At 38.6% G+C, this 20,111-nt stretch overlaps 1 protein-coding gene across 1 annotated transcript in view; it reads right to left on the bottom strand.

Moving 5' to 3' along the window:
- Nucleotides 1-20,111, bottom strand: part of LOC114047529 (dimethylaniline monooxygenase [N-oxide-forming] 1-like) — a 61,143-nt gene extending 41,032 nt beyond the window's left edge. Inside the window, exons 1-5 of the mRNA XM_027868364.1 lie at nt 19,905-20,111; nt 15,428-15,812; nt 9,839-10,039; nt 8,876-9,064; nt 8,323-8,485 (exon numbers count right to left, since the gene is read on the bottom strand). Of these exons, the coding sequence (XP_027724165.1) occupies nt 8,323-8,485; nt 8,876-9,064; nt 9,839-9,970 (484 nt within the window). The 5' untranslated portion in view covers nt 9,971-10,039; nt 15,428-15,812; nt 19,905-20,111. The remainder of the gene's footprint in view (nt 1-8,322; nt 8,486-8,875; nt 9,065-9,838; nt 10,040-15,427; nt 15,813-19,904) is intronic.

The following is a 20,111-nucleotide window of genomic DNA, read 5'->3' as shown; positions in this document are numbered from 1 at the left end:
CACCCTTCATATGTAAATCATGTACCTATTTCGACTAAGAAGAATTTTCTAATAACAAATCTGATAATGTATTGGGGTCAAGAATTTTGGGCAGCAGCTGGAGATATCAGAGAAAAAGAAAAACAAAATCCCTTATTCCTCTGTTGAAGGTTTCTGCTATTTTTTTTACTGACTTTTGGGCTAGGTGACATTATCATGCCCTTAGACTCCGAGGGTTAAAAGGATTTTAGCCCTCTGAGGCACCCCAGTTGAGAGAGTAGTGTAGGTAACCTGGGAAGTGGAAGAGCTGACGACCAGAAGATGGCAGCAGAGAGCAGCTCAGGGACCGCAGTAGTCAGAAAGAGACTATACAATGTTGGGTGGAAGGCGGGAACACACAGTGAACGACAGAGAGATCAGTAGGGATGATGGGGTTCAGTGCTCAGCCGTGAGTGGAGTTGCAATGCTCGGCAGACAAATGGTGCCTCACAAAGAGTAGCAGTGTGGCACAATAGCATCACCAGAGGATAGTAACAGTTCTATAGTATTAGAGGACACTTACTACTGTGTGACCCTGGGCAAGTCACTTCCTCATCTATAAAACGAGCTGGAGAAGGAAATGGCAAATTACTCCAATATCTTTGCCAAAAAAACCCCCAAATGAGGCCATGGAAAATTGGACAAGACTGAATAATGACTGAAGAACAACAACAACAGTATTAAAGTGCTGAGTTGCCCCAGTCACATGAGTACCCTGACATGCCCTATGTGAGTACCCTACATCCATGTGCCCAGGTCATATTTGTTTTCCACGTTTCTTTGTTCATATATATTCTTTGACCATATGGGTTTCTTTACCTGTGTGTCTTTCCACATATTTCCTGATCATACATATTCTTTGTATGTATGCATTCCCTCTGTTCATTGCTGGTATTCCTTTGGGTGTGAGGGGTTATTGTGAGGGACATTTTGTCATCTCTTAATTTGGTTAAATGTAGTTTCTTCTAAGCCAATTTATCTTTTGTGTTTGACAATGTAAACACAAAAGTTGGAGCTCATGAACTATGGTTTTGATTGAGTACAGAGTCACATCTTTCAAACCTGGGGTAACTTTCGGGGATCTGCATTTGAGCAAGGCACTGAGTATTATATTCAATTTATAGAATGTTTGCATTGAGCTACAATCTCCATGAAAGCCCCTTGTGCTTGTAAGTGCTCATTAAATGGTGATCTCTTTCCCTTTTTATTGAGTAAATTGTCCCAGTTTAATCAAAGAGATTCATCCAGCCAAGCATTTCATTGTTCACTGCTTAGTGATACTGGTAACTAGTCACTGGGAAGGAGAGGATGTTGATTATACCCTGAAATTCCTATTTGGAGAGGAGGGGCTTAAAAAAGCAATTTTTTTTTGCATCAGTAACTGATGAAACAGTCAAGGCACAGAGGAGTTGTAATCTCTTGTCTTCACATTATCATATCATAAGATACTTGCTAAGAAGAAGACTTAGAACTAGAAGACATCAGAAGGTACTAGTCCAGCCTTTATTTTAAGTAGGAAACTGAGGTCTAGGGAGGCTAAGTCATGCCTCAGGACATACAAGAGGGTCAGATGTGGGCATTGATCTCAGGACATCTGACCCCAGAGCCAATGTACTTCCCTTTTTTAGATTAGATAAATAGAAGTATAGATAGATGAATGAATTGATGGATGGATAGATAGATGAATGGATAGATGGATGGATAAATATCTAGGTAGATAAATGGGTAGGTGGATAGATAGACAGATAGATAGACAAAGCACTTAATAAGTGCTTACTATGTGCTAGAGTCTATGCTAATACTTGGAGTATAAGTACAAACAACAACAAAAAAGACAGTGTCTATTCTGTAGCAGATTTCCTTCTAATGGGGGAAATATTTTTATCATAAAATCAACAAAAATCACCACACACATTTCCTTAACTAATGACAAATGAAAAAGGACTATTTATGAAACCATAAATGTCCACTACATATGGCTAGATAGTTCGGTGAATAGAATGCTTAGCCTGGAGTCGTGAAGACCTGAGGTCAAATCTGGCCTCAAACATTTACTAGCTTTGTGACTTTGGGCAAGTCACTTAACCTCAGTTTTCTCAACTGTAAAATGGGGATAATAATAGTGCCTATTACTTCTCTGGATTGTTATGAAGCTCATATGAAATGATATTCGTAATGTGTTTAGCACAATGCCTGGCACACAGTGAATACTATAATAATGTTAGCATTGTTGTTATTGGTTTGGTTTATCTCAATTTAACATAGTAGTTTTCACACTGCCCTACTAGTCTGTATCTCCTTTCGAATTTCCTTCTTCTTTCTTGTATTTATCAGTACATTTCCTGCTATATTGCATTGCTTCCCCAAGCTACTTTTAGGGTAATTTTTTTGTTTTGCTGTCTCTTTTTCTCTCTCTTTTTAAGCTGTCAGAAATGGGATTGAATCCAGGAATTTGTGGAAGTAGTACATTTATGGCTGAGGTCAGAGATCATCTGAAGTATTGAAGTATAAGGTATTTTGTGATATGATAGGAAAAAAAGAATAATTTTGTAAAAATTTGACTTGCATGCAACTTTACAGAAACACATTCACCATGTTCAATGAAGTCTACTTTTAATGAATGTCAAGCCTCTTTCTTTCATGCCCCAATTCAAACAGTAAAGCCAATCTGATGCTGAATGTATTTATCATAGCAAAATGAATTTGAATTGTAAATTATTCTCTTCATTAAACACAGAAATTACTATCTTCTATTGCATAATGCTAGGCAATATGGGTGGTGGTGTTGGTTTAGCCACAAAGATTTAAAAGACATTTTACCTTCCAGAAGGAATGTGTAATTTAGTAGAAGAGATGAAACACTTGCAAAGGTCTCAGTTGACATGATCCTGTACTTTCACTGCTTATGAAAGACATCATGGCAGAATGGAAAATACACTAGATTTAGTGTCAGGACCGACTTAGGTTCAAATTTCATTTATGACCTTCTCAAGTTGTATGACCACAGACAATTCACTCAATCTCTCTTAATGTTGATTTCCTCTTCTATAAATCATGTATGATAATGTCTGCTGTGCCTACTGGAAAGGGAGGAACTGAGGATTGAAAGAGATCTTTGATCACTTTGCAAACCTCAAAGTGTTATAAGTATAGCCACATGGTATATACATGGGGATGTGCAGGTCCCTCCTGGTGCTGCCCTGACTGTTTCTGGATGATTACATGTGCTGGCTTAGCACTGTAGGACTTGAGTGCTTTGAGATAATGGAGTTACCCTCCCATTGGTTTCTTAGCTGCATGATGGTGGCATTAATTTAATAATGAGAGACATCTTTTAGCTTGCTCTTTTCCTTATTGTCACTGGAACAAATAGTTTTCTCTCTATGGGCTTCAGAAGAAGGGTTGGAGAGGGATAATTTGGCCTTTCCCCCACCCTAGCAGAAAAAAGTGCACTATGAGTACATGATAGCTAAAGCACAGGTTGGTTTAGCAAGTCTAAGATGGGATCCCAGAGCCCTGACTGCCTCTTCTGCTTTGTGTTCTTTCAATGAGCATAAGTGATTGAGCAGTGATCTTGAGATAGACCTTTCTAGCATCAGAGGCAGCTTTTTGACTTCCAGAGGTCAGATCTCCTGGGACTGTCAGGCAATGCTGGCTGCATTATAGGATATGAGACCATATGTTGCCAGGTAGGCACAATATCCACTTCAGTGCTTCTTGGAGGAGAAGATAACCATATATAGAAGAATAACCCCAAGCTATGGTCTGGATCAATAGAAGACATGGAGGAGATACTGCAGAGCTGAGAAGAAATGGAAAATACCTATTCATAAGTCCTATAAAATGCTTCATATTTTGCTTTCTAAGTTTCAAACTTTTAAGAGAATATAATGATAGATATAAGTTACTGAATCCTTTTATAAAGTTTCTGCCAATTCTTGCTTAAGAAAATTTGTATTCAGCATTTCTTTCGTGTGAAACAAATAAATAGCTTTCCTATACCTGTTCTAGAATGCATAGTGAGTACACTCTAGTACTTTCCTCCTCCCACTTTGAGCAAAACCTAGACATAAGCCAAAATTAAATTTTAAGTAATTTCCCCCCTAAAGCCCCAGGATAAGTATATAAAGAGCTAAAGAGTGAGAGAAAAAGAACTTGTCCTTTTTAGGTAATCATGGCCGCCTAGAACTCAATCTGGATTATGGCCACCTAGCTCCAGAGTGAGAGTCTCTTTAATGGAGAAAGAAACAATGCCTGGCCCCTTGGATCCAGATTGTGACAGTAATTGTTAAACATAAACAGATGTCAGCTGTTACTATTCATAACTGGCAAGAAAATCGAGCTCCTGGTCATAGACAATAAATTTATTTGTATGGTATTTACCCATGGAGACTGAGACATTGATTTTAATCAGAGCTGACTTGGAGACTGTCTGAAACTTAATCTAAACTTACTGGCTTTCTGTATCAGGCCCCTCATCCTGTATCGCCATTAGAATAATAAGACATTATTATTTGGTTTCAATTGGCTCAGTGACATGGGGCACTTATCTTTCTGGTTTCCTGTCCTCTGGCTGAAATCAACTGGTGATATGGATGGCTTAGCTTGGTTTAATTAATACCAAAGGTCAGTGGATCATGAAGCACCGAACAAAATGAGAATAGTTGCAGGAAAATAATTTCTGGAACTGTTGTTACACAATTTATATATATAAAAAAGTAGTGAACCAGCCAGATGCTGGGAAAAGGTCTGGAAAGAGCTTGTCAGTTCTTTCTGTGGTGGCTAAGAATTGGAAATCAAAGGGACACCTATCAATTGGGAAATGGCTAAACAAGCTGTGGTTGTATATGATTGTAATGGAATATTATTGTCCTATAAGTAATGACAAACAGGATGATTTCAGAAAAACCTAGAAAGACTTACATGAACTGATGCAAAGGAAAGTGAACAGAACCAGGAGAACATTGTACACATTAACAACAATATTGTTTGATGAAGTATTGTACATGGCTTAGCTATTCTCAGCAGTACAGTGATCCAAGAAAATCCCAAAGTACTAATGATGAAGCTTACTATGCCTCCAGAGAAAGAAATGATACTGGCTGAATACAGACTAAAGCATGCTGTTTTTCATGCTTTCATTCTTTTTCTTTCATTCAAGTCGTCTTGTACAAAGTGACTAATATGGAAATGTTTTACATGGTTGCACCTGTACACCTATATCTGATTGCTTACCTTCTCAGGGACGGACAGGGGAAGGACAGAATTTGGAACTCAAAACTTTAAAAAAATCCACTTGTTAAAAAGAGTTTGTGTAACATGCCTTGTGCCTTTATCAAGCTCCCATTTTTATTTAGCAAACTCACAGTCATGGGGGATTTGAAATAAAGCCCATATATCAAGCCTTTAAAATGTAGGATTAGATCCTAGAATTTAGAGGTGGATGGTTCCTTGATTAATAATTAGTCCAACCGCATTTTACAGATGAACAACCAAGGCCCATAGAGATGAAATGACTTGTCTAAGTTCATGTAAACAGTAAACTAGAAGATCTGAGATTCAAACCTAAGTCCTCGTACTCCAAATTCAGTGTTTTTTTCTACCCAATGTCCTGCTTCAAACAAGTCCAAATGCCAGTTTACCAAAGTGGCCAACATATGGCTTTGGATTTCATTTCTGATAATGATACCTGCCCTACCTAACTTGCATGGGGATAGTATGAATTAATGAATGAGGGGATTCCTAGAAAGAATGGCAATAAAGATGATATAAAATCAAACATTTATATAATGCTTTAAGGTTGGCAAAGTGCTTTATAAAAGTGATTTTAGAAGCATACACATGCATATTATACCATTAAAACACAAATACCAAAGTAGGTGCTTATGCCTTCAGACCTGTCCTTTTTGTGAATTGACTAATTTTCCTAAGAATAAAGAATGAAACAAACACATACTACGTTCCAGGCACTGTACTATACAAACATACATATTCATAGAAATATTTGTCACATTTCCCTGCATTAGGGAAATATTCATAGCACTATTTTTGTAATCAAAAAGAGAAAAAAGGGCGATGCCCAACAGAGGAGGGATGGCTGAAGTAATAATGCTATTTGAATGTAATGGAATACTATTGCAGTAAAAAATGAATAAAAGGAATTCAGAGATTAAAGCAAGGCTTGGTGTCTCCTATGATCCCTGGCTCATAGTAGGCACCTGGAAAATGCTTTTCAAATGAATGAACTTATTCAGAGCAAAGAAAGTGGACATAAAGGATGAATATACAGAATAACCATAGCAATACAAAGGAAAATAGCATTGAAAGACATCAGAATTCAGATGAATGTAATGACCAATCTTGATCCCATAGGACTGATACTGAAATGTATTTCCTGTCTGGATATGGTCTGTTTCATGTAACTGTTTTTCTTTCTAACATGACTCTGACTTTTTTACCATGCCCTAGGAAAATCTGAGACTTCTTTGATGTTTTCACCATGCCCACACACCAGGTACCTTCTTTGCTTTTCACCTTCCCCCTTTTCAGGTCCCTTTTGTGAGTTGTCATCCTCCATTAGATTATAAGCTCCCTGAAGGCAGGAACTGACTTTTTTCATATTTATATCCCTGGTACTTAGTACAGTGTCTGGCACATAGTATGCACTTAGTAAATATTTATTAGCTGATTGACAAAGGAGGATGTTTGGGGGGAGTGGTTTATCAGGAAGTAAAGTGATAAATCAATCCATCAATATATTAATCACCTACTAAATATATATGTTAGGTGGTATGATAGGTTCTGAGGATACAGATAAAAATGAAAACAGTCCCTCCTTTCAAGGATCTTATGTTCTTTCAAGGATCTTATGTCCTTTCAAGGATCTTATGTATAAATATATAGGAATATACAAAGTTTCTAAAAAATAAATACAAAGTAATTTGGGGGGAGATGAAATTAGTAGCTGAAAGACATCAGAAAAGGCTTCGTGTAGAACATGGAATTTGAACCCAACTCTGAAGGAAACTGGAGATTTTAAGAGGCAGAATTGAAGGTGTAGTTCATTTTACACATTAGACAGAGCCTGTATAAAGATGCAGAAATGAGAGATGGGATATCTTGAATGAATGCATAAAACATTTGTGAAATGCTTCCTATGTGAGAAACAAACACTAGGGTTACAAATCTGAAAGTAAGATGGTCCTTCCTCTCAAGAAGCTCACGTTCTAACATGGGAGAGACAATATATGTGGAAGGTTTCACTCGCAAGTCAGGGAAATCAGTCTTGTGTGAGACAGAGTAGGAAAACCAGTTTGGCTGGACCATAGAATGTGTAGAAGGGAGTGATGTAGAATAAGGATAGAAAAACTGATTGGAATGCTGTGGTGAAAAGACTTTAAATGACAATAGATTTTATCATAGAGGGAACAGCAAGCTGCTGGAATTCATTGAATAGAGAAGTCATATGGCCAGACTTATGCTTTGGGAATTTCACTATGGCAGTGATGTGGAGGATGGAGATGCATCAGGAGGCTATTGTAGTAGGCTAGGGCAGGGGTAGGTGAACCTGTGGTCTTGAGGCCACATGTGGCCTTCTTGGTCCGTGGGTGTGGCCTTTTGACTGAGTCTAAGTTTTATAGAACAAATGCTTTTCTTAAGGGGATTTGTTCTGTGAAGTTTGGATTCAGTCAAAGGGCCGCACTTGAGGACTTAGAGGGTCACATGCGGCCTTGAGGCCACAGGTTCCCTACCCTACACTAAGGAAAAGGTGGTGAGGATCTGAAATATAGTAATGGCTGGATGAGTGGAGAAGAAGGTATAGATGCAAGAGATGTTGAGGAAGAATGAAAAGATCCGGCAGTTGATTGGATATGTAGAGTGATGGAGAGTGGGATATTGAGGATGAGATAGATTGTGAACTTGGGGGACTAAAAGAAGTATGGAAAAAAAGTGGGTAATACAATGAGTTCTATTTTGGACATTTTGAATTAGAAATGGCTACAGTAATACATTTTGAAATGTCCAATAGGCAGTTTGTGATGTGGGACTGGAACTCAGAAGAAAGAAAAACTAGGGCTGGATATATACATTTATGAGTCATCTGAATAGAGATGCTAATTAAGCCCCTGACACTTGATGAGGTCACCAAGAGACAGAGAATAAGAAGAAAAGAAGGCCTGTGATAGTGCTTTGGGGGTACACCCACATTGTATTCCACAGTGATTTTTTTCGAAAAATCCAAAACTAAGACAAACCAATAAGTAGATAATTAAAAAAAAATGGACTTAGAAGAAAATACCATACCTGGAAAAGTATCTAGTGGCAAAAATGGGTCAGTGAGATAACCAGTGCAGACCATGACAGCATCAAATATGGCTGACTCTTGCTTCCCTTCATTTTCAGTGGTTACCTCCCACTGGCCAGAGCTGGAGAAATCTGGACATTTTTTCACATTGCAGACAATGGTCTGAAAAAAAGAATCCAGAGTATGCAGATATCATTCCTCCCCATCCCCTTCAAGGAGTGATAATATATAAGCAACAAAAATATAGACCCAGGAATTGTGAGTATAGGACTGTGTCAGAAACTGTAACTCTATCTGGATTAGAGCCTGTGGCCGTTCAGATAAAGGCTATACATAGACAGGTTTCTGCAGGTGAGTTATATGGCATGAAGACATATTTCCCTCACAGGTTAATTGAAGAGCCACCAGGGGATGAAGGAATCCTGCCAAGTAGCACTGCTCTTGGCCAGTTTCTCAATCTCAAGAACAAAACTTGGGTCTCAGATAGGAAGCAACAAAAGAAGATATGTATAAAGTAGCTTTCTGCCAACCAAACCGCTCCGAGTGACATACCTTGAATTGGATACATTTCAGAAGGTTGAACTTGTCTGCATACATCTTGAGGTATTCCAAAAATTGGGACTGTGGCACAAAGTTTGGAAAATCCTCTGGGAAAGGAAAGTCTGAGTAACAGGACATCTCTTTGCTGCTGTTAGTAACAACAGATTTATAAAGGCTAGCCCTGCCCTCTTCAACATATTCCTATAGAAACATCACAAAGGGGAAACTGTTATTATCCCTAAGAAATTAAAACTCTCAACAAGCCAATGTTCAAAACGGCGTGGGGAGAACTACAACCTTTTCAGTGGAATTTACCCACCTGCAACTGTGAGAGAGAAAGAAAGCAGGGAAAGGGCCCCGGAGTCAGGAAGGAAGGTATGGGTTCAAGTCCCACATCTGGCTTATTCTTGTCTTTCTGATCCTGGACAAGTAATTGAACTTCACAGTGCCTTAGACAACTCTCTCTAAATCACAAAACTGATCTGCAACAGAGGGAGCTTGCTCATTGGGACTTCCCCATATTAACAAAATCATAGATCAAATTTAAAAATGTAAAAAGGAAATCTGTGTCAGAGGATAAAATATAGAACTCCTGGATAAGTCATTTGATCTCCCTCAACCTCAGTTTTCTTCTCTGTAAAATGGGGATAATAATAACATCTATCTCCACAGGGTTGTTGTCAGGATCAAATAAGATTAAGACATATAAAGTGCTTTGTAGACCTTAGAGCACTACATATATGGTAGCTATTATTATTCTGTCCTAGTACCAATAGAATTCTCCCACTGGGTAGATCTAAATGTTACAGAATAATTCCATAGACAGGGAAAAGACCTTGGAGATTATCTGAATGAAGGCTTTCATGTTACAGATTGAGAAACTGAGGGCCAGAGAAGTAAAGTGACCAAGGTCACCTTGCCAGGTAGTTGCCTTGGTCGGCATGCTCAATAGAGGAGTTAAGAAATATCACTTACTGTGAATTGCCATATCCCTCCAATGTCACTGCTCCTTTCGAAGCAGATGGGCTCCAGACCCTCGTCCAAGCAGCATTTGATGGAGGTGAGGCCACTCACACCAGCTCCAACAATTGCAACTCGCTTGACCATGGTGGTCTTGTGTCAGGCAAGGATCAAGAAGAGTTTCTTCAGTTGTTCCCTCTGCTGGGACCTCTCCTCCTAGAATTGATCCTTCTCATAAATAGAAATGCTCCACTCATCCCTGACTTTTCCAGCAAAGCAGGAAAAAATCTTATGGAGATTAAAGATTTAAGCAATTGGGATCATCTACAACTGCTCTCTTTGTATGAGTGTGAGAAAACCATGCCATGGACATTGGTTTAGTCCTGTGCTTTTCCATTTTGTGTTTCTTATCTGGAAGAGTGGCAATGTTAGGGCAATTCTGGAAGAAAAGAGCTTTGGGGAAAAGTACAAATTGTGCATGAAAGTTGGAGTAATCTTGAAACCTGGCATCATGCTACTCCCCATTCCCAGTGCTACCCTCCTGGATTCATCAGTAGATTACAGAATGGAGGGGACCTGGTACAACATCTAGTGCAACAACATCTCACTTGCTAGGTGAGAACTGCAGCCCAAAGAGGCAAGTCCAAGGTCACAAGATTGGTTATTTGCAGAACCAGAATGATAGCCCTTGTTTCTTCCAGAATCATTACACAGCCCTTTCAAAAAATCACATCATGCTTCCTCCTTCATGCTTCCCTTCTCACTTGACTGCTGCCATCCCCAAAGTCTCTGCCTGCTGTGATGTAGCCCATGCACCACTGTGCAAATGCTAATCCTACTTCAAGAGCTCAGTGCTATCTCACTTACTTTATTGCTTTGGAGATGTATGTTGTTTTCATCGGTGGGACGGCCAGGGCGCTGATGAGACTTTATGGATAGAAATGCTGATCACATGGGCACATCCCAGGACTGTCATTGTTGGATGGCACTGGGATGGTAAGTCACATAGGTGAGCCAGGGACCAGAATGGTACAGTCAAAAGAATGCTAGATTCAAGTTCAGAAAACTCAGTTCTGAAACTTGCTCTGCCAGTTGTCAGTTGTAGGACTTTGTTCTAATATGTCTGGATGGTTTCTAAGGTTCCTCCCATGTTTAAATTTATGACCATATGAGTCACCCAGCACATATAACTAATAAATAAGGAAATGAGTGAAGTAGTGTATGTCAAATCTGTTTTTAATTGAGGATAAACAAGTAAAAACCCTGACTTCTCAGACCAACAGAATAGACCTTTTATTCTGGTTTATTTTTCAAATTCTCCTTTTAAGGTGAGAAGAAAATGGGATAGTGGAATAGAAGAAGGAAGGAAGAAAGGAAAAGAGAGAAGGGAAGAACCGCAAAGGAGAAGGCACTATAGATTTCCTTCCTGATTTAAAAAATAAATACCTGTGATATAATGGCTGTTAATGTAGTTTTTTTTGCCAATATGTGCTTATATGCCCTTATATATTTTTATTAACTGTTATTTCAATATGAGAAAAATAACAGTAACCGATCCCTAAGTTGTGATTTGTGAAATTTTGTTATTTGAAGTGAAGTCTAATGGGATTGTATTTTTATATTATTCTGAGTTTTAATTTCAGGTATAATTGTCTGAATGTCATTAAGCTAATAATCCACCATTCAAAGAAAATATCATGTGCTTCTCAAAGGGAGTGTGGGCTGAAAACTGCTTCACGTATATGTCTGTGCTTGGGAAAATTGAGAGGACAGCCTTGTGTAGGCAAAGATAGGATTCTCTTGACTCAATTTCCTCATTGTGCTATTTCCTTTCTGAACAGGAAATTTTCCCACCTGGTTAATTCTGAGCCTGACTATGACAATCTGTGAATAATGTACAGTTTAGCTGTATGATTGGCTGTTCCAAAGTAAAAGTGAACTAGTGAACTATAACTCTTACCTGGAATCAAACAGAACTGGGGAACACACACACACACACACACACATTCTGGTCCAGAATTTGGGCAAACAAATCCCATCTTATGTCTGTATAACAAAAACTAATATCTCTATCCTGGTTCCTCCTGTGATGAACCCCTTCATATATGGGATTAACTGAAAGCCTGTCTTCTGTTTATATTAATCTTAACTGACCAAAAATTGACTTATGGAATAATTATGTTAACTGTTTGACATTCCTCAGGTAGAAGTCCAATGGAAGTTTGAGCTTTCCAAAGTGATTTAACTATTCTCCTAGCTGAGTAAGGAAGGATGTTAACATAATTTTTCCTAAAGCACTCCTGTACCTGGCGATATATGCATGTACAGTAAAATGCATGCCTCTCACTATTTCTTCTTTTTGTTCAGTGGACTGTTGATTATGCTAATAAGAAAGGGATTTAAAATTTTCATATTAATCAATATGATATGTATAATGAATATACTAAGAATTTAGTTTTCTCAAGAGCTGCCTTTTCCAGCTAGTGAGTCAGACTCACAATGCAGCTTGAACTAATCAATCAAACCTTGCACAATCACTGACATCCTTCTGCTTGGGTACTTGAAGTGAAGTGAATCAAAGATTGCAGAACCTGTTCCTGTCACAGAACTCTAGTTCTGTCCTTTAGGGGAGGTGATCACAACCCCCAAAGACTTCACTCCAGAATTGTTGTATTGTGGGACTTAGGGGTTTCTTACAGGAAACCACTAAATGATTGTTTGTAATCTACCTTCCTTCCCCAGTTGTGGTTTCAGTATATAATTTGTGCTTTTACTTTAGCTAAGAGAACATTCCTTACTCTGAAATTGATTAATTAAACTACTTGATTACTGGCACTCCCGTCTCTAGGCCTGCTTTGTGAGGCTCTGAGCATTCTCAGGTTAGAGACTGGCTCAGTAAAAATCCTGTTAACAACAATAAACAAATAAAAACCCCAACTTCTCAGACCAATAGAATAAAGACAGATCTTACAGGATCAGCTTCCTTTTGCAGCAGTATATCTAGGATTATTCAGACTACTTGGGAGGGTGGAGTTTTTATTCTGGTTAATTTTTCAAATTCCCCTTTTAAGGTAAGAAGAAAATGGGATAGTGGAATAATAGAGGGAGGGAGAAAGGAAAAGAGAGAAGGGAAGAACCACAGAGGAGAAGGCATGGAGGTTTCCTTCCTACTTTAAAAAATAAATATCTGTGAGATATTTCCTGTTAACATAGTTTTTGCTAAAGCACTCCTATACCTGGCGATGTTTGCATGTACAGTAAAATGCATGCCTCCCACTATTTCTTCTTTTTGTCCAATGCACTGTTGATCATGCAATTGCTTCTATTTCTTCCACCATTGGAAGAAATAGGCCCTGTATTTCCTTATATGATCACATTCCTTATCATAGATTCAGTTTTGGAAGGGTATTTAGAGGTAATTCATTCAATTTAATTCAATGAACAATTATTAAATGCCTACTACATGCTAAGTAGTGTAACGGATTCTAGGGACACAAGAAAAGAATGAAATTATCCTTTTCCTCAAGGGGCTTATATTTTATTGGGGGAAGGGGAGATGGCATGGATACAACAAACAAACAAACAAATATGTAAAAAAGATATAAAAATAGATACATATGTTTTTGGGGAGGAGATTAACATATGAGAGAATCAGGGAAGTTTCTTTTAGGTGGTTATAGCCTTGAAGGAGTTATGGCTTTTTGAAGGAGTAAAGAGGCAGAGCACTTCATTTTATAGATAAGAAAATTATGTATTAAGGTTATTTCACTGCCTCTTTCCTCTGCCCACAACCTCCCCTGTTTCTTCAAATAAGGTATAACTTTTCTGAGCTATATTCCATTCATGGGTCTCATATCACCCAGGCACAGTGACATCTATGAGGTTCAATTTGCTTCCTTGCATTAGGAGCTCTAATTCATGCTTGTCATCCGTTCTTTGTGCTTTTGTGTCTAGACCATTTATTAAGTACTTACCATGGGCCAGGCCTGAAGTGCTGGGATACAAAGAAAAGCTAAAACAGTCCTGCCTTCAAGGGGCTGACAGTCTAGTGGTGGGAGAGGGGAACAATATGCAAACAACTAGGTAAAGGCTATATATATATATGTGTGTATATATATATATATATATATATACACATATACACACATATATATCTGAATGTATAGACTCTATGTATATATACACACAGGATAAGTTGGAGATAAACTCAAAGGAAAGGTACCAACATTAGGACTATGTTCATTTTGTAAAAGGAATATGGTAAAGTGCTTTCTTTCTTAATTTTTGAGGATAATTTATGTGGTATTGGAGCTAGTTCTTTAAAAGTTTGATAGAACTCTCCTGTGAGTCCATTAGAACCAGAAGTACCACTCCCCTCCAATTGATAGTTGTTTTGCAACTAGTTCTCTTTCTTTTCTGAGACTGAATTATTGGCATTAACATTAAGGGGGGCCAAGAAATGCTTCTTGTAGAAGGTGGGCTTCTAGCTGAGACTTGAAGGAAGTCAGGGAACAACAGGCAGAGATGAGGAGGGAGGACATTATTGGAATGGGAGACAGAAAGGAAAAATACACAGACTTGGGAGATGGAGCCTTCTGTGCAAGGAAGAAAGGAAGCCAGTGCTGCTGCATAAAAGGGTAAAGTGGAAGGAGACTTGAAAGGTAAGGAAGGGACCAAGTTATGAAGGGCTCTAAAAGCCAAACAAAGGATTTTGTATTTGATCCTGGCATTAAGGGGAGCCATTGGAGTTTATTGAATGGGGTGGGATAAGATGGTCAAACCTGTGCTTTATTTAGCAAGATCACTTAGGCAGGTGAGTGAAGGATAGAGTGCAGTGGGGAGAGACTGGAGGAACTGAGACCAACCAGCGAACTATTATAATAGGTAGGATTAAGAAGTTGTGGCAACAGATTGGAAATGTGGGTGGTGGTGGTGAGAGAGAAAGAGAAGTCAAGGAAGACACTCAGGTTTCCAGTTTAGCAGACTTGGAGGATGGTGGTGCCCTTTACAATACTAGAAAAATTTGTAGGAAGAGAGGATTTAGGGGTAAAATATTTAGGGGAGAAATATCTGAGGCCATGGGTTTTTTTTTTTATCAGATTCCACTCACTGTCCTTCCATTTTCTGTATATCTTTACTGCCAATCTTCATCCTACATTGAAGCTACTCTCTAGCATGCATAAACATAGACAATTTCCTCTCTCTCTCCCATCCTTTTCAGTTTAATTTTGATTAGATTTACAAGATTTGCAGCATTCCTAGCAGTCTTTTGTTAGATGCATTCCATTCCTGAAAAAGAGCTAATCGTTCCTAGATTTAAAAGCTGTGATCCCAAAATCCAAATTCTATTCTCAGATGCAATCTTCTCTACCATCTATTTCCTTTCCAAATGTTCTTCTCTTTTCTGAATCTTTTGCCTTTGATGTGTAGCAGTGATGTAAACCATACCCATGTCTGCACAGTTTTTGCCTAAGATTTGATAATCTGCTTTTTTTGTTTCCTTCTGCCAGTACCATTATGCCCAAGGGAATTTATGGAAGTGAGCACTAGACATTCAGTTTGACAAATCTTGAGACATTTCCTTAGCCCACTTTAGATACATACCCTAGGAAGACAGAAGACATCTCTATTTTCATTAGGTCAACAGATAGTTGGTCCAGTGTCCATCAGTCATACACCATCATTTCTTCTACCTTTGATGCTTTGAGGATGCTCTTTCACCTGACAGCTTCTACGGATCCATACCATCATTACTTGGAGGACATCATTTCTCAAAATGCCCAGCTCTTTCCCCTCCTGGAAGAGCCCAATATCTATTTGTTGGCTTCAGGGGTCCTTCTGCCTTCCTTTGTCTGTACAACATTCTTTCACTCTCCAAAATCTTAACACAGGTCCAAATTTTCCCTTTACTTCTTCAGATGCTTCTTTTTGTTTTCACATTAGAATTCTTCTTTCTTTTTAAAAGGAAAACTTCATCATCCTTGGTAACCTGGAGATTAGAAGGATGCCCTTAATACCATTTAGCTTCTCTTCTCGTAATGAGATCAGTTGGATCTCGGGGCACAGGAAGCTGTCATTTAGTCAGTGCAACAAAACCCCTGCAGATTTTCCTTACTCTCTTTACTTCATTGGAGAGAGATCATTGGTTTTGTGTCTGGTTATCAGCACACTTACAGAGTGCCTGGGCCAAGCTACTTGTGGGGGTCTTCAACTTTAAAACTGTTGCTCTCCTTATCTTACTAGCACCTTTAGAATTACATACAATTTATCTTTTCTCCCCTTAATCTCTTATCTTACCAAATTATTTTTCTTACCTTGTCTTATTTATTCTCTTCTCCTCCTTAAGACCTTCCTTCTATTCCTTCCACCTCTCTTCTTTTTCCTAGTCGTTTTCCTCTTCCATCTAAAGTTCTTCTGCCCCTATGTTTTCCCTTCATATCCTTCTGCTCAGTTCCTTCTTAGTTTCTCCATCTTCAACCCATCTCCTCCTCTTTCCAGATGAATCCTTTTCTTCTTCAATTTCTGAAGTCCTCATACATTTCTTCTCTCCAAGTCCAATTTCTGACCTTTACAATTCCAAACAACTTCCTCCTCCTCCTCTTCCTTTTACTCCTGCCCTTCCTCCTTCCTTTGTTCAATAAGCCTATTATTTCCCACATTTTACAGATGAGAAAGTTGAGGCTGACAGAAGTCAAGTGACTTTCCCAGGGGCACACAGCTAGTGAATGTCCAAGGCCAGATTTGAATCCAGGTCTTCCTGACTCCATGTCCAGTTCTAGCCATTCTACAACAGTGCTTCCTATAGTCTAAGCCTGTCATTTCCTAACACATTCTTTAATCCATCAAAATAGTTTCTCCTAATCTTTTTCAGAGTGTGACCCACCTATGGACTTGCCGCTATACATTGGGACATCCTCCACAAATCATCCACCCATAAATCAAATTATCCTGCAACATCACATAGAGTACATTACTTATATGGCCAGTGATATTTACAATCTCTTTATAGGTTGGGGTCATTAATTGCTCCTTAACCCCCCACGTTTATTAAAGAACAATAAGAGATTATTCTGATGCTACTAAAGGAGAAGATGGATTATAGATCCATTGTTGAATAGTGATCCATATCGCACCCTCTAACTGTTGATGTACCCCTAGGCTATGGACCTTGACCTGAGCCTTCCCTTTTTTCTCTACACTTTCACTTGGTGATCTCATTAGTTGCCATGGACTTAATGATCATTTCTGTGCAGAAGACTTCCAATCTCTCTTTTGGAAATCCAGTCATGCATCTCTGACTATCTAGAGATTTCCAACTGGATGTCACATTACCATCTCAAATTCAACATGCCCCAAACAGAGCTCATTATCTTTTTGTCTTTAACCTACCACTTTCCAACCTACACTCATTCTTTTAAGGGAATTACAATCCTTTCAGGTTCATAACCTACAAGTCTTCTTCACCTGTGCACTCCCACTTTACAACTTAAATCAGTTGCCATGTTTCTTAATTTTTCCTCTGTATCTCTTACATTTTTCCTCTTGTATACTCATTCAACCACCACCCTGTTTAGGCCTTCTTCCCCTCTCAAATGTACCATTGAAATAGGCTCTTAATTGGTTTACTTGCTTCATCTCTACCCACTCCAATCCATTTTCCACATAGAGTCCAAGTGATTTTCCTAAAGTACAGGTCTGACCACCTCAGTAACCTTTTTAATAAATGAGAGTGGCTCCCTTTTGCCTATAGGTTGAAATATAAATTCCTCTATTTGTCACTTAAAGCCTTTTGCTACCTGACCCTTACCTACCTTTCTAGACTTGTTGTATATTAATCCCTTAGTGTGTATATACTATGATCCAGCCACACTGGCCTTCTTGCTGTAACCTCACACAGAACATTCCATCTCTCATCTTCTGGCATTTGCACAGGACCTCCCCCAAACTTGGAATGTGCTTCTTTTTTGGCCTCTTAAAATCCCTAATTTCCTTCAAAGCTCAGTTTATATAGTATATGGTGTATGTATGTATACATATATGTACATATATGTGTATATCTTCTCTATAAAGACTTTTCTGATTTATCCTGCTGCTAGTGCCTTCTCCTGATAAAATTACCTTAAATTAACTTGAATACATTTTGTATATGCAAGTACACATATGTGTTGTCTCTCCCATTAAAATGTAAACTCTTTAACAACAGGTACTGTTTCATTTCTGTCTTTATATCCCCAGTGATATTGTAAATAACAAATACTTGTTATGTGTTTGATTTGTTCACTGATCAGCTATTGAGTACATACCTGAAAAACAGTACTAGGGAGTGAAATGTGAGTTAAATTATAGTACCTGCTTATACCAGGCATTTCCTAAATGCTTGTTAAATCGGGATGGAATAGAATTGGGGGTAGAATCCTCATGCTCATCTTGTTGTCTGAGTGAGCAAGTGAGTCTCAAGTTGTAGGTAGATAGAAAGAGTAGATTCTAGAACTCTTACTGTGGAGTAGACTGGAGAGGTCATGAAGTCTTGGGTACTAGTGGTGAGTTCTACAGAGTGATTCCAGGCCCTGGGGAGCTTTGGTGAGAGAACTATGACAGATGGTTCTCATGGAAATGGCCCCATTCTGGGATCAAGTTATCTCCATATAGGAAAAGAGAGCTCTCCAGAAGAATCTATGAGAATGTAATTAGCAGCATTGATGAATGTTTATGAGCACATGTAAGTGTGTCTGCATTGATGAGAACCTTAGAGAAAAGGTATGAAGTCTGTCAAATGAAGGTGGTAAATATTGGGATTGTCCAGCCTATGTTAAGACAGACATCCTCCCCAGCTCATGATAACTTACATTCATATAGTGTTTTAAGGGTTTGCAAAACCCTTTTGTTATAATGTAAGTAGATAATACAATTAAAAATTATAATATCATATCTTATCATAGGTCTGGACATATGATTTATTTGCTATAGTTAACACCCTTTGAGAAACTCCTTTTATCAAAGCAGATATGAATTATTCCACAATTTATGGTTTTGGCACATTGCCTAAGTCACTGAGAGCTTAAGTGATTTGCTCAGAGTTACACAGTCAGTATATGTTAAAGGCAGAACTTGGACCCGGGTTTTCTTGACTTTGAGGCTGGGCTTCCTATCCACTACATCATGTTGTCTGTCATTGCAAAATTATTCTCATTTCACAGATGAGGAAACTGAGGCTTAGATAGATTTATAGAAATCTAAGTGGCAGAGCCAAGATTTAAAGTCAGATTTTTCCTAGCAAAAAAAGGCCGGAGTGTTCAGTCTTTGTCCTAGATACCACATGGCAATAGTAACATGTAGTTTATAATGTGACTTAGCTTGTAGCAAAATCCTAGTTTCTATTTTAGAGAGAAAATATTAGACCAAAGAATGGGAGCTGAGAGTGATCTTGACTACCAGGGGTTTAGGAGGAGGAGACTTCTTTCTGATGCTACCTTGAAAATAAGAAATCTTGACCGTGGGTCACAAGATTGGGACCTGAAGCATTAGCATAAAATGAAAATAGGATTGTCTATTGGTGAACTTTTATTAGATACCAAAGGCTATCTTGGCAGTTTAACCAAATATAAAAAAAATTTGGAGGACAAAGTCCCAAGCCACTATCCCAGACCATGTTAGGTTTGCTGATTGGAGGCTGTCAGGAAAACAAACCACAAATAAAACTAAAACATAAAAAAACCCCAGAACAGAACAAAACAAACCCTGAGCTTCTTTTTCAAAATATTCTCTGTTTTCTCTGCACAGGAAATCTAAATTGTAGCTCTTTTATCCCATAACTTAATGATTTCTCCAGCTGGGTCAGTATCAATATAGCCAGAAGATAACTGACTATCGTTCCAAAACAGGCCCTTCAAAGGCCCTCATACTAACTTTTTGTTTTATTTTGTATTATTATTTTTCCCCCCAGGGTTACTAGGCAGGGAGAGAGTTCTTGCAAGATGATTTTGCTTCTGGAAGCTCAACTGCTAAATAGGGACAATTCCTCTTCCATCTCACTGCCAGTGGGCCCACCCAAAGGCTCTAGAGCTCCAGGGGGAATACTTACTTTTTACACTTCCTGCTCTTAGTCCCCAGTTGGCTTTGCCCCAGTCAGGTGGACAGGCTTTATTTCCTGTTTAAAGATGTGGGAAATGGATTGTCCAGATGCTGTGATCCAAGTTACTTACATGGAGCCAACAGAGAATGAAACATTAGCTTAGGAGGAAGTGATGTTGGACTTAGTTTCTAAATCTCATCATTTGGATGTCCTTGT

The sequence above is a fragment of the Vombatus ursinus genome, unplaced genomic scaffold (assembly GCF_900497805.2).
Source record: "Vombatus ursinus unplaced genomic scaffold, bare-nosed wombat genome assembly UNPS02014789.1, whole genome shotgun sequence".
In the NCBI taxonomy this organism is placed as follows: Eukaryota; Metazoa; Chordata; class Mammalia; order Diprotodontia; family Vombatidae; genus Vombatus; species Vombatus ursinus.
The sequence above is the reverse complement of the archived record's forward strand: the minus strand, read 5'-3'. Positions and strand labels throughout refer to the sequence as shown.